The sequence below is a fragment of the Gossypium arboreum genome, chromosome 6 (assembly GCF_025698485.1).
Source record: "Gossypium arboreum isolate Shixiya-1 chromosome 6, ASM2569848v2, whole genome shotgun sequence".
Lineage (NCBI taxonomy): Eukaryota > Viridiplantae > Streptophyta > Magnoliopsida > Malvales > Malvaceae > Gossypium > Gossypium arboreum.
In genome coordinates, this window is record NC_069075.1 from 3,533,480 (window position 1) to 3,549,856 (window position 16,377).

General features: G+C 31.6%; 1 protein-coding gene across 1 annotated transcript; it reads right to left on the minus strand.

Moving 5' to 3' along the window:
• Positions 1–6,501: 6,501 nt before the first annotated feature.
• On the minus strand, positions 6,502–7,555 carry LOC108485755 (ethylene-responsive transcription factor ERF003-like). Its single transcript, XM_017789599.2, has 2 exons — positions 7,264–7,555; positions 6,502–7,172 (listed from the first exon to the last, which is right to left on the minus strand). The coding sequence occupies exons 1-2, from the start codon at positions 7,491–7,493 to the stop codon at positions 6,722–6,724; spliced, it is 681 nt and encodes a 226-aa protein (XP_017645088.1). The 5' UTR covers positions 7,494–7,555; the 3' UTR covers positions 6,502–6,721.
• Between the last annotated feature and the right edge of the window lie 8,822 nt (positions 7,556–16,377).

Here is a 16,377-nt window from a genome sequence, read left to right on the forward strand (position 1 = left end):
CGACTCAAGTTATTCATAGGGGTAATTTGAGCTTAATTTAATTTACCAAAACTGATCTGATTTTGGTGTTTTTAGAAGATACATCTACTTAAAGCAAGGTCATCCAATAAAACACTTAAATAACTTGAACTGTTTACTAGGTTAATTGTATGCAATGCCAACCGTTGATGTAAATTTATTTGTCAATTTTTACCTTGGTAGCTTTTTCTAGATAATTTGGAAGTATATTCCATGCTTAAGGCCATGCAATTTGTTGAGTCAAAATCTAGGCCCAGAGAGTAATGTTGGGTCTTCATCATATACATATGATTTAAGCTAAAACCCATGTGAAAGCTAATGTGCAAGAAAATTGGGGCTCAGTATTTGAGTAACATGCTTGTGCACGTGAAGGAATGGGGAAGATCAATGAAGAAAATCACAAATAAATCTCTATGGCCCACAAAACTTTATATCTATATATTGTGGAAAAATATTTACTACATGGTTTAAAAATTTTACGAGTTTGGGATGATAACAACTATATCTAGAATATAGTAAAAGATTAAAAAGAAATAATTATATATATAAAAAATAAGTCACATCGTAAAATTATAATTTATAAAATTTTTAAATTTCAATGTTGATGTATCAAATACTTACTCATATATTATTAGTTAAAATTTGCAGTAGGCCTCTGCATTATTCTCAAATTTAGAATTTAGTCTTTATATTTTTATATTCAAGAATTTCGTCTCTTTACTTTCTAAATTTCTAAATTAAGATCCAATTGTTAACACTGTTGATTTTTTTGGTTAAATTTGTTGGTGTGACGTTTTGAAATGAAAAAATTACGAATTTGGTAGTAATGTAACTAAAATTGACATTATAATGAACTTGAATTTAACAAAATAATATTAATAGTGTGGGTAGTTTAACTTGAATTTTGAAATATAAAAATGAAAAGACTTAATTCCTAGAAATAAAAGAACATGAATTAAATTTCAAATTTGAGAAGAATACAGCACCTTTAACACATTTTAACCTATATTATTTTTGTTAACATGCTGTTAAAAAAAGAGAGAATTTTATTCTGTAGTCTTTTTATAACCTCAACTCTATATTTGATGTGTCATATTAATTAAAATAATCTACAACATATGTTTTTCACTCATAATAATGTCTCTCTAATTTAAATTTTGGCTTTTGGTAATTAAATTAAATTAAAATTAATTATAAATAAAAAATTTGTTCAAGCTCGACTGATTTTAAATCAAGAGAACCACCTTACCCATGGACAGGATAAATGAATCACCAATTAGATTGGTTAACTTTTAAAGGAAATTTTTCCTCTATTATTGATCCATAATTTTTGCAGTAAATTATGGTTTGAGTTCTTCGCCTTTTAGGATAAGGCCACTAATTAACCACATAAAGAAAGACTTTTGGCAGATATAAAATTAGGACAATGTTAGCGTGTAAAGATTAAAATGATATTTATAAAGTAATTAATGTAATCAAGTGTTACACATACTTGATTGAATTAAATTAAATTAGTGAACTGGATCGGAGATAGATTAATATATTGACTCGAGATAAAAATATTGAATTAATTTTTAATAAATTGTATAGACCAATTAAATTGATTTTTTAATTTTTATTATTAAAATTTTATAAATTTTAATAATTTATTTAATAGAAATTGGACCAATCATCAAATAAAAACTGTCGATTTGATTATCTATTTAATTTTTAAAAGAAAATTAGTAAAATCAATTTAATAAATGCAAATGTTTTTTCGATTAAAACATTTTTAACTGGTACACCATAAAATTGTACGATTAACTTGACTCAAAGTATCTAAATCCAATGATAAGCAGATCTAAAGATAAACATAAGACTGACATAAATATGATTAAGGATTTTCATGCTGAGTGCCTCATAATTGTCACCCTTCATGATTTGGGCACGAGACTCCATGTGCTATGATTGATTTTTTGACTACGTTAGTGTCCCCCTAAGGATTTTTAATGGGGGAAACAACGGCTACCTCACCTTTTAGTGATCTCTCATGATTTTGTCATATTTATAATTATAATTAGAAATGGAACTTCCACCATTCAATATTTTTAAAAAAAATTATCATGACCATTGATTAGCAAATATGTATTCACTAGGTCAAATAATCATGAAAGCAATTATCAAATTGTATTTTATTTTTTCTATTAAAAAAATAAGTAATTCAATTCTTGTACATTAAATTAAAGAAAATTAATTTTTTAAAACTGGTGTAATTAATTGGATATCCAAACAGTGACACATGATGCCACAAGTACCTTATATTAATATATAAGAACCAGTTTTTAATAGTAAAAATAGATAAACTTTTTAATAGTAGGGTCAATTTTCTCTTTAATATATCGCATAAGAATTAATTTACTCATTTTTTAGTAGAGAAAACAAAATGCAATCCAACTTTTAATATAGAAATCTCATAGTACTTTAATCGTATTTGCAATTATTAATGTATGTGTGACATTCACTCATGTTTATGATTGAAAATGAGAAAAAAAAAAAGTATTTGTAGGAAATGCCATCATATTAATGTTAAATTCATAATACTTTCATGAAGTGATGGATTAACATTACATCATGAGATGTTCAAATGCATGCTAGCTAAGGTAAAAGGAAATAGAACAAAAAAACAAAACCTAATATTGTTAAACTCACTAACATAGTTGTGGGAGACAAAATAAGTACACATGACTAACCTGATTAATCATGGGGCATGGGGTCAGATTAAGGGAATAGAACCGACCAACAACATATAGAAAAATCTTTTAAAACATTATAAAAATATATAATAAATAAAATAGAATAAATAAAATATATATTTAACTTTCAATATTTATATTTTTTATTAATTTGATCATTATTTTTTATTTAATTTAATTAAAATGTATAAGAATTAAATTGACAGAAATGTAAACATTAAGAAATAATGTTGAATACATATGAAAATGGACAAAAAACGTATAGCCTTGTATGAGTATCCATGTTAGTGTATGAATGTACAAAGAAAAGAATTAAAATAAAGAAATTTATCAGTTTTCAAGAAGGAGATGAGCAAAGGTGTCAAGGTATGCATGTGTAAATAGGAAAGATATTCTGAGAAAAGAAAAGAACAAAGAAGAAGAAGCTACATACAAATTAATAATTTAATATTGAGAGTCGACAGGATTATGAACTTTAAGTTTCTGGGTTGATCTTTGCTTGACAAGATAGATATTCTGCAATCCCAAAGCTTAAACTTTTGTGATACAAGCAAATCAAGTGAGGAAATTTTGACATTGTAAGGTGTCCAACATTGTGACATGTGGGTCCAAAAATTGTTGGAAATTGTAAGCATGCATGACTGGTCTTCCCATGCACACCCACATAACAACCAATAAATCACAGTCTTCCAAAAAGTGATATAAGAGAAGAAAAAGAATAGTGCTTTTCTTTGAATTTAATACAACAAATTACACACAATAATATATTATCAATATTCTTAGAAATGAATACAAATAATTAAAATTTTAACATTTGTTATTGTGTAGTTTGTTATGTTAACATAAATATGGCAGATTTTCGGATTGAGTTTTAGGAGAGTATAGTAAAATTTTTAAAATTTTTAGAGTTTAACAAGAATTTTTTTTAAAAATTGAGGGTTAAATTAAAATTTTAAATTTTTGTAAGATTAATGAGAATTTTAAAATTTTAAGAGAAATTAATTAAAATTTTCAAAAGATTAAAAGGTATAATTTTTTGGGTGAGAGGGGGACAGTCCACCTTTGATTGGATCATCTTTAGTGTTGTACCATTAGTTCCACTAGCTTATTTTTGTCACGAACATTATTCAGTCAGAATATAAAAAATACGTAAATCAATAATTTTCGACAAAAATACCTCTCCGATAGAACGATTATCACTTCAGTAATGTCACATCGGCCACTTAATAAGGACCATTGAAGAGCCAACTAACCAACCCAAAATAGCCACGTGTCCTATTAGATCCACCTTTATAAATCTCTCATCCTTGATAGAAGGGAATTTCACTTAACAAACTCACCCAACTCTCTCTTTTCCCAATTGATCATCCTTCTCCTTTTGTCGTTCCAATACCAATCCCATCACCAACACTATACAACTCTCTGCTCAACTAGGTGGATTATCTTCGATGTCTATCACAATCTCCTCCATGCCATATATCAGTATCATCGGAATCATTTCTTGTTATATAATTGAGATAATGATGATGATAAGTCCGTGTAGATTTTTGTCAAAAGAACAATTGCTTTTTTTTTTTTGCTCCAAAAAGAACAATGCTTTACTTCCTTAGGATTTATACTTGAATTGAATTTTGTTAGGCCATATATGTTTCAAGTGGTGGACAGTTTGGTTTTAATTAATATACAATCACTTCCCTAAGATTGAGTAACAAAAAATCAACCATGATTTCCACAAAAATGGTAGCGGCTAGCTAAGCCTAATTGGGAAACTTTTGTAAGGTGTATATGATTGAGCAAGTTTGGAACATACAAGACCCTACATCAAATGGGTAAATGATTATATTACATTACATAAGTATTTGTATTTGAGATAGTTACCTGATATCAATATTAAACAGTTAATTATTATTTTACATTAAGAAGGGATTCACTTACACAGGTATAAAATTTAAGTAATTTTACACTCTTTTATCACTTCTTTTACGAATAATATTTTAACAGTCTAACTGTCACGGTTCATGCTCCATTCATGTTAATCATACTTGTCAAATTTGACATAAATTAAAAATTTCTAACTACACGTTTTATCTAAAAAAAGCATTCAACCATTAAATATATATTAATATAGACAATATTTTAGATCGATATGATAGAAATATCGATTGATTAAAAATTTACATGCATGACAAGTATAAATATACTGATAAATTCAACTGTTGGATTGTTAAAATATTAATCGCAAAAAAAAATGTAAAACCACTTAAATTAATTTTACACCGATACAAATGGATCTCTCCCATTTCACATTATATGTAATAATTAATTTACAAAAAAATTATTTTAACTATTCATTAATGATTTTTATAATAAATAGTTGGCTTATTTTAAAAAATTTAAGCAATTTTTGAATATTTTATTTTATTTTAAAATTATAACAATTTCGATAGAATAAATCATTATAAGCAACAATTAACTCAAATTTAATTAACTAGTCAGAATAACTATAAAGGAGAATCTACATATTTATGTAAACTGAAACCAATCTAAAATCTTCAAGTTCTCAGAGCTCAACATTGCCGTTGAATAATATTATTTATTGGATTTTATTTTATTTCCTTATGAGTCTTATATTAAATATATTTTTCTTTTCTTTTCAGATGAAACGAGCAAGAATCCCCCCCCCCCGGTTCTCTCTCTTTATATGAAAAGGAAAAATTGTAAGGTTTCACATTCTTCTCAATGTATACAACAATGGACCTATGCAGGGAGGACTCAAAATATGTTGCTTTTAAAGAAATCAAAGGATCTATGTTGGATGGATATGCCAAAGCTTTCAAATATCAATCAGATTTATAAAAGGGAAAAAATAAAAAGAAAAAGACAAAAGTAGTAGGAAGATAAAAGAGAATGTTCACTGAGAGAGACAATGCACAATCATGGTTTCCAAGAAACTCAAACCTCTTTCACATTGGCATCACATTTTCCTGTATTTTTTTGGATCAAAGTAAAAGTTCAAAACATTAGATGTTTGTCTTACATTGTGTAGATTTTATTGAAAATGATCGGTAATCATATAGATTTGTAATATTTGGTGCTAATTCTAAAAATTATATTGTTATTTTATTATTTTCTTTTGAAAGCATAAGAGGCTTGCATTCACACTGAGGAGGTCTAATCAAGTAAAGTACTATACTTTATTCATTGCCCCCAATGAACATAGAGGAAAAAAGAAATGGAACAAAAGGTTCATCTCAAAAGAAGCATTCAACCTTCTATTCTTCCCCGGTTAAAATATAATGGAGGCATTTGTATTAAGAGTTCAATAACATTCTATCTCTTTTATCTAAAAAAATTAAACAAATTAATTCCTTTACGTTAGATCAAAAAGTAAATTGATCATTTTGTTAAAAATTTTATCTATTTTTAGTGTTAAAAACTGATATCTATACATGAGCATGGAGTACATGTAGCACACTAGGTGTCACTATCTTGTTATTTTGTCAGCCACACTATTTTTTAATTGTAAAAATAGATAAATTTTTTAACAAAAATAACCAATTTGCTCTTTGATATAAAGTAGAGGGACTAATTTGCCCATTTTTTTTAGTAGAGGGACAAAATACAATTTGACACTTAGACAAGAGCCTCCATAATACTTTTACCTATATTTTGCACTTTCCAAATTTTATACTATTTTCTTTTTTAACCCCTTAATTAAACTTGTCACCAGCATAATATAAAGAATTAGTGGTTGATATTCTAACATTTTCAACGTAATTTAGATAATATAGAGATTCGTACATATAGATCGTAACTGATCCTTAGAATTTCCTACTTGAATACTTTCACATTACTAATGGCCTATATATGATTACCAAGAGCTAGAAAAATGGAAGAAGAAAAGGGAAGCTTATGCATTAACATTTGGGGGGCCGGGGGGGGGGGGGGACATGCTTACAAATAGTTAGACCTTAAGTAGAACTACTAGAACAAAGTTCAATAGATCCATAATCAAGCAACTCCTCTATCATTTGGTCTATATCATCATCTTCTAGTGGGATGAACTGTTGTTCGCTCCCCACTGGATTTTCTTCCGCTTCCCATTTGATCTCCGGTTGCCGGCGATAACCCTTTTCCGCATTGTTTCCGGTAATGCCATGGGTGGGAGTTAAAGGGTGACATTGTGCTGAATATGACTCTTTTGCTGCATTTGTTTTAGCTAGTTGAAGTGCTGCCATATGACATTTATGCAACTTAGCTGCCAAGGTAGCTGAGAGAAGCTTTGATGAAGAAGTAGGATCATTAGGATTGAATGGGAAATTGGTTCGAGCTTTTGCCCCACACATTAACCTTGCTGCCTCATCATATGCTGTTGCAGCATCCTCTGCTGTTTCAAATGTGCCTAGCCATATTCTAGTCTTCCTGAAAAACGCACACACAAAGGTTTCTTTCATTAAAGCAATAATAACCACATTCTTTTTCAACATGAAAAAAGAAATTACAAGAAAATTACAAGACGGGGTGTCGAATTTCAGAGACCCAAGAGCCCCAATGTCTTTGACGAACACCACGGTATCGTTGCTGAGGTCTTCCCATGGTGGTTTCTACAAGGAAAAGCTTCAATGAATGCTCGAGTAACAATGTGTTTGTGAAAAGGCCTGAGAGAAAGAGAACAAACGAAGAATAAGAAAATGAAAGAAACAGAGAAGTGGGTGAGTCAAGGCTTAAATGGAAGAGGCTCATATAAATATAAATATATAAGCCATTTTTGCAGCATTCTTATTATTCATTTGCTATTGAATAATAGGACCCACAAAGGGTTTTATTTTATATTTTCTCTTTTTCCATTTCCATGTGGAACAGTGTTTCTTTCTTTCCTTTTCTTGTCATTTTTGGTTGAGCCTTTTTAACAGGGGAATACAAATATGCCGCTAGAAAGGTGGTTTTTAGTTTCCATTTTTGCTATTTTCATGTGTAATGTATGGGAAGTTTACCAATCTACACTCCAAAATTCACATGTTAATTGGGTTCATTTCATGTGTGTATTAGATCACTAATTAGCCAGAAATTTTTACCTTATAAAGTTAACATGACTAATGATATGTTTGTATTAGTTCTGCAAATAATAATGCATTTTAAAAGGAAAGGGTAGCGGCGATGCTCGAATTTGGAACGTGGCTCACATCACAATTACTATGCATTGAAACCTACCCCATATGCCATGTAAGGCAAATACAGAGAAACCCACGTTCGTTGTTACTTTCAACCCCCATTCCTATTCCTATTCCCATTCCAAGTCACCCTCTATGATCTTTCTTTCTCTTTCATGCCGATGGCCATCAGCTGCAATATTTGACCATATAATTGTTCATTAGTCGCAATATTTATTTCTTAGCCTTTATATAATATTTGCAATCTTGGCTCTTCTTCTTAATTTAGCATTTAATTTTTTTTTCTAATTTAATATTTGATGTCAAAACCATTTTTTAAAAGGATGTTTGAAAAATGAGGATCGACTTTTGAAAAACAAAAACGGGAGTCGCCACCAACCTTTTTTTAAAACAGGTTCGAGAGTCGGTTATGTACGAGGAATGATTAGTACCCTCGCAATGCCCAAAATTGGTACCAAATTGAATAGTTTTCTGTCTTAATGTCAAAAATTTGAAAGGATTTAAAAATAGGATCCCTTTTTTAAAACCGGAATTATTTAAGATGAAAAATCGAGATTTCTTAGCTCCGAAAGAATACAAACATCTCATCCAGCATGATAGGACACGATATTCTTAAACTCTCATAACTGAAATCATCTCGTGATTTACAAAATCTATTTAGAAGGATACTTTAGGCATTTAGACAAACGGGAAATCGCAACCCAGCATGTTACGGAACTATTTCCCGAATTCTTAAATACGAAAAACATTGTCTCATTTTAGAAAAACTTTTGGATAAAATATGACAATTAAATAAAATATATTTTCTTTAAAATAATGATTTGTGTAAAATTTAAAAATAATTTATTAAGAGTAATACTAAAAAATTATTAAAAATGAAAGAGTTTGATATGGTACTAAAATTATTAAAAATTAAAATATATAAAAAATCCGGAAACATGGATTAAATCAAAATAAAAAGGGTTGAAAAACGAAGATGAACAAAGAATAAAATAAGAATAAACCGTAGAAAATAAAAACGTAAGAGGGAGAGAAATTTGAGTGAAAGCTCTCAAAAATTTTTATTGTTTCCCAAAACTTCAGTGTGTTTACAATGAAGGGAGAGGCCTCTATTTATAGTTGAACCTCCTCAAATCCAACGGTACAGATCAATTACATCAACGGTTAAGATTAAAAGGTATCTACAAATTAAATTTCTAAGATTATAAAATCATATCTTCTAAGATTGCATATTATATCTAAGATTGCAATCATATCTAAGATTGTATCATATCTAAGATTGCATATCATATCTAAGATTGCATATCATTGAAGATTATATTTCCATATGAGTCAAGCTTATAGATGGACCTTAAATCTTTTCAAGTAATGGGTCATTCCGATCGGGCCAAATTATATTTGTAATTCTGGACTGAACTTGGACTTCGTTTTTTTATTGTTTTATTATTTTTGTTTTTGGACTTATTTCTGGGCCAAGGCAAAATTGAGTGTCTACACTTGAATTTGATGTTTTTTCTTAATTTAGTATCTAAACTTTTTTTTGTCCAAGTTAGTATCTAAACTTGTCAAATATTATACAAATTACTCCCTAATAATACTCTAGAACGACATATTTTATGTGCTAATTGCATGCTTATTTTGAGTATGATCTTACTAATTTGGATTATTTTGTGGTCTTTTATCTTTTAGGGACTAAATTGGTGGCAAGAGAAAATTTAAAAGCAAAAAGTGCTAATTTGAAGATATAATGGGCCAACATGCAAAGAAAGAAAGAAGTGGTGCCAAAAATGCAAACATGGAAGACCCAAGGACAAAAATGCAAAAGAAGAGATTTTATAGCACAAGACTCTATTTTAATTTCAATTATATTAGGATAATTATTAAGAATTTTTATTTAGATTTAATTCTAGGATTTATTTTCATTTATCTTTATTTATTTGCATTTATCTTTTAGAATTTCATTAGGAATAGACTAGGTTTTCTAGTACTATAAATAGGGGATGGAGTGACACATATTGATCATCTCTTTTTCCTGTAAACACTCCCTCTCCCAAAAACTCTATATTTTTGTTCTCTCCATATTTTCTTCAATAAAAATCTCATATCTATTTTATTTATTTCTTCCCCAAAAATTATGAGCCACTAAACCAATCTAGCCGAAGGTTATCAAAATTCTCCAAAAAGGTTTATGAGGCTTAGAATCCATGCTTAGCATTCTCAACAGGGTATTCATCACTTCTCCGCACTACGGGGCTGACGCTTCTGTCCATTTCCTTTAATAGGTGATCTTTTCAACTTGTGCAAGGAACGGTCGCTTTGTACGTTTTCGGAAGGTTGCACAGTTGATTCGTTGGCTTTCTGCGTCAGAGGTTGGCGAATCTAAGAGACAAAATGGCGTGGTATTTGTCGTTGGGAAGAGGTGATCTAGCAGAAGATAGTCCCACAAAAGCAATTATTGGCTAGAGTCAGGCTCCGCCAAATTTTAAGTCTAAATCCTTGGAGCTGGTGGTCGTAGGTGTCCTCTTCCACTATAACTGGCTTATCTTGCTCGAGAAGGGTTACTTAAAAGTCAAGGATTGAACCCAAGGCGGAACAAGACAACCGGAGGCTGGAATCTCGCCACATAAGAAACTTTCTTTATTTTCAAACTTTGTTTATTCTTCATTTTAATTTCCGCTATTTATATAATTTCGCAATTTCAACTCACTTTAAATTCTGTTTTTATTTTATTTTTCCAAATCGAAATTCTTAATTCTATTTTTTTTTAATTTTCAGGAACGCAGGTTTTCTTGGCCAAGAAATTGTCCAGGATTTCAAGAAACGAGCATTTGTACAATCCCGGTCCCTAAAGATTCGACTTTACTTCCCCTTTACTGTTACTTTTACTATTTTACAGGGAATAAGATATTTTTGGTGCTCTCAACGACCGCATCAAATTTTGGCGCCGTTGCTGGGGATCGATAACGTACTAATCTTGTTTTTTGTTTCTTATGACTAGATCTGCTCTAGGAACTCTTGCGTTTGATTCAAAGATTGAAAAGACTGCGAGAGCTAATCGCAAGGAAACAAAGCTAAAGAAAAAGTAGTCAGCGGTGCTTGGGACTCAAAGTAATCCACTGCCAGAAATCAGAATCGACAACCAAGCAGAGTCTAGGGTTAACGAAAACCCTACTCAAACTTTTGAAGGAGAAAAAGTAGAAGTTGATTCCTCAGAAGAAGTGCTTAACGCTAGGGTTGACGTATACCCTAATTTAGCACCTCAACCTATGACTCAGACAATTCGGCAACTGGCCGAAGCGCCAACGGAACAACCACCATTATGCATCACTTATCCTACTATGGATACTGATTTTGAATTAAAGTCAGGCTTGATCCAACTACTACCAACTTTTCGGGGGTTACAGAACGAAAATCCCCACAAGCATTTGAAAGAATTCCATATGGCTTGCCTTAGTATGAAACCTCAGGGGGTAACTGAGGATCAAATTAAACTGCGTGCTTTCCTTTTTTCCTTAGCAGATTCTGCTAAGGAATGGTTATTTTATTTACCTCCTGGATCTGTAATGACTTGGGATGATCTATCTCTTTTGTTTCCCAACAGGTTTTTCCCAGCATCGCATGTAGCTAAGTTAAGAAGAGAAATAGTGAGAATAAGGCAAAAATACGCAGAGTCTTTGTATGACTATTGGGAGCGATTTAAGAAGTTACGTGCAAGTTACCTACAACATGGTATAACGGAACAGTCTTTGCTCCAGTACTTTTATGAAGGCCTGAAGCCCATGGAGATGAATATGGTAGACGCTGCTAGTGGAGGAGCGTTGGTCAACATGACTCCACAACAAGCAAGAGATTTAATATCCACGATGACTGCAAATTCTCAGCAATTTTGAGCCAATCCTGAACCCCCTAGAAGGGTTCACCAGCTAAGTAATTCGACCTTAGAAGATAAGGTTGATAGAATTACTAATATTCTGAATTCTCTTGTTGCAGAAAAAGCAAAACCAGCCCGGCTGTGCGGAATATGTACTACTCCTAAACATACAACTGATGCATGTCCCAGTTTGAATGATGATACTATGGCTCATTTAGATGCTGCGGGGAATTTTCCTAGGCCACCACAAAGACGATACGACCCTTACGCTAATACCTACAACCCAGGATGGAGGGATCACCTTAACTTAAGTTATGGGGCCAATCCATGATTTAATCAGACAAACCAAAATTAGTTTCCACAACAACCTCGAGATTCAGGTAATTCTTTAGAAACCATGGTTAATAAATTAGCAGCTAATATCCTTGATTTTCATCAGCAAACTCTTAATTTCCAAAAAGAGACGAAAGATTTCCAACAGAAAATCGAGGCATCTATAAGGGAGTTGACCATATCAATTGAGAGATTGAACTCTCAAGGGAAGCTGCCATCACAAACAGAACCAAACCCGAGGAAAAACTCAAATACAATGATGCTGCAAAGTGGGAAGGTACTAGAACCAATTCATGGCAGAAATCTTGGTCAAGAAACTGCCCAAGGAAAACTCAAAAATGATGAACAGGTCTAAGCGAAACCCCAATTGCCAAAAATCCAACCTCCATTTCTAGGACGATTAAATTAGTGTCAAAAAGGTAAAGAAGACAAGAAGATCTTCGAAACATTCAGAAATGTCGAGATCAATTTACCACTATTGGATGCCATCAGACAAATTCTGCGGTATGCCAAGTTCCTTAAAGAACTCTGTACCAACAAACGAAAATTAACAGGTAATGAAAAGGTAAGTGTTGGTGAAAATGTATCAGCAGTGTTACAGCGGAAAATGCCAGCGAAATGTAAAGATACGGGCATGTTTGCAATACCATGCAAAATTGGCCATTTAGGAATTAAGAAGGCTATGTGTGATTTAGGGGCCTTCATAAACGTCATGCCTTTTTCTATTTATGAATCACTTAACTCGGGTTTTTTGACAAAGACAAGTGTTACCATTCAATTGGCAGACAGGTCCATTGTGTATTTCGAAGGAGTTCTCGAGGATGTATTAGTCAAAGTCAATGGACTTATTTTCATTGCAGATTTTTATGTGATAAAAATGGAAGATGATAACGCTCCTGGGTCTTCAGACATCTTGTTGGGGTAACCTTTCCTTAGTACTGTGAATACTAAGATTGACGTACGAAGCGAAACCCTCACGATTGAGTTTGACAGGGAGATCGTGAAGTTTAACGTTTATGGCACTATTAGTCACCCAAATGAAGTCTTGGACATAAACCGTGTCGACATAATTGACTCATCAATAGAAAAAACCACTTCCCGAACATCTCAAATTCACATTTTTGGAGAATGATGAGACCATTACCAACTTAAAAGGGATCAACCCCTTAAAGGAAAATATGAAACCAAGGAAAGAAGTGCAAGAACGATTAAACCCAAATATAGTGGATGTGATAAAAAAAGAGAATTTTCAAACCCATACGAACGAAAGAATTAAGCTGGAATAGCCTCAATACTAGTTAAGGCGTCAAGCTAGCGACGTTAAACAAGCGCTTATTGGGAGGCAACCCAATTTTTTTATTTTTATTAATTTAATTTAATTATTTTATTTTATTTTAGTATTTATTATTTTATTATTATTATTATTATTATTATTATTATTATTATTATTATTATTATTTTTGGATGTTGATAAAATTCTCTTCTTTTGTTTAGGTAAACCGAAGCAACAATAGGGAGAACTCATTACCATAATGCGCGAACAACAGTAACTATACGGGGAGTTCTTCTAAACTTTTCTTCTGCCTATTATTTATTTATTCCACATCGAGGACTATGTGTTTTAAGTAGGGGGAGGCATTCCTCATTATTTCTGTCGTTTTTTTATGTTGATTTTTTTTATTGTTGCTACTGCTTTGGTCGTTACTATCCATATAATTTTTTTTATTCTACCTCTTTTTATGCCCAAGAGTTTGACCACGACTTGCCTACTGTTTGACCCACAGGCATGATTTTTTTCTACTGAGTTATGATTTTGCCTATTTGATTGCATCTTCATTTTTTTATTTCTTTTAGGCTAAATAATTTTGATTAATAGAGTTAACCCTATTTTGCTTTTAGTAAATTTGATTAAGTCTAAATACAAAGAGGACACTTAATACAATTGCATGCTTAAAATATGTTCATGACTATTAAGGTGGTTGCTGAACTTATTTTTGACACTTGATTGTTGCTCCTAAGTCCTCCAAAATTAAAATTTCGTTTAATAATAATAATTTTTCCGTGGTTATGAGTACAGCTTAAGACGTGACTAGCTGAGTAACCGGGGTAGGGTGCTTGGGTTGTCATCCTATTTCGCGTTAAAAGGTTGTGTGACATGTTAGGTAAAACTCCGCTAACCGGAATTGATTTTTAAGAATGTGTTGGGCTGAGTAACCGGGGTGAGGTGTTTGGCTGTCATCTCTCTTCGCGTCAAAAGGTTCGATATGTTCTTAAGAAAAATAAAAATTAGGAATGTGTTAGGCTGAATAACTAGGGTGGGGTGCTTGGCTGTCATCTTTCTTCGCGTCAAAAGGTTCAATATATTCCTAAGTAAAAATAAATAAATAAAATTAAAAAAAGAAAAAAAATAAGAAGGGGGATTAATAAAATTTGGGGACTAAAGGAGAAATAAATAAGGTGTCTTGATAGGTTAGGTAAATTACCTAATTTTCATGAAATAATCCAAGTCGATCTTAATTTTTGTGTGTGTTAATTGGAATACTTTTTTCAAATTTTACTTAAAGCAAGCTAAGGGTTCTCTTTATTTTTCATATGCATTTTGACTAATTTTTATAAAACTTTGGAGTAGTATTTCTTTCATGGCAGGATTTAATTTTCACGGTAGACACGAACCATACTTGAGGACAAGCATGGGCTAAGTAGGGGGAATTGGATAATGCTCTAGAACGATATATTTTATGTGCTAATTGCATGCTTATTTTGAGTATGATCATACTAATTTGGATTATTTTGTGGTCTTTTATCTTTTAAGGACTAAATTGGTGGTAAGAGAAAATTTAAAGGAAAAAAGTGCTAATTTGAAGATATAATGGGCCAACATGCAAAGAAAGAAAGAAGTGGTGCCAAAAATGCAAACATAGAAGACCCAAGGACAAAAAAGCAAAAGAAGAGATTTTATAGCACAAGACTCTATTTTAATTTCAATTATATTAGGATAATTATTAAGGATTTTTATTTAGATTTAATTCTAGGATTTATTTTCATTTATCTTTATTTATCTTTATTTATTTGCATTTATCTTTTAGAATTTCATTAGGAATAGACTAGGTTTTCTAGTACTATAAATAGGGGATGGAGTGGCACATATTGATCATCTCTTTTTCCTGTAAATACTTTCTCTCCCAAAATCTCTGTATTTTTGTTCTTTCCATATTTTCTTCAATAAAAATCTCATATCTATTTTATTTATTTCTTCCCTAAAAATCATGAGCCACTAAACCAATCTAGCCGAAGGTTGTCAAAATTCCCCAAAAAGGTTTATGAGGCTTAGAATCCACGTTTAGCATTCTCAACAGGGTATTCATCGCTTCTCCGCACTACGAGCTGATAGTTCCGTCCATGTCCTTTAATAGTTGATCTTTTCAACTTGTGCAAGGAACGGCCGCTTTGTACGTTTTGGGAAGGTTGCACAGTCGGTTCATTGGCTTTCTACATCAGAGGTTGGCGAATCCAAGAGACAAAATGGCGTGGTATTCGCCATTAGAAAGAGGTGATCTAGTAGAAGATAGTCCCACAAAAGCGATTATTGGCTAGAGTCAGGCTCCGCTAAATTTTAAGTCTAAATCCTTGGAGCTGGTGGTCGTAGGCGTCCTCTTCCATTATAACTGGCTTATCCTGCTCGAGAAGGGTTACTTAAAAGTTAAGGATTGAACCCAAGGCGGAACGAGACAACCGGAGGCTGGAATCTCGCCACATAAGAAACTTTCTTTATTTTCAAACTTTGTTTATTCTTCATTTTAATTTTCGAAATTTATATAATTTCGCAATTTCAACTCACTTTAAATTCTGTTTTTATTTTATTTTTTCAAATTGAAATTTTTAATTTTATTTTTTTTATTTTTCAGGAACGCAGGTTTTCTTGGCCAAGAAATTGTCCAGGATTTCAAGAAACGAGCATTTGTACAATCCGATCCCTGAAGATTCGACCCTACTTCCCCTTTACTGTTATTTTTACTATTTTACAAGGAATAGGATACTTTTGATGCTCTCAACGACCGCATCACTCTCAAAACACTAACAATGTTAAATTTTTTTAAGAGCCGAAAAAAATAGCTAATGTATTTTTGACATGTGAAAAATAATATGAAATTTAATGAAATAAATAACTACATTGATTTAGAGTTTCTTAAACAAGTAAAACAATATGCTCAAATTTTACTTTTTATTAGGGATGGGAGTACTTTAATTGTTA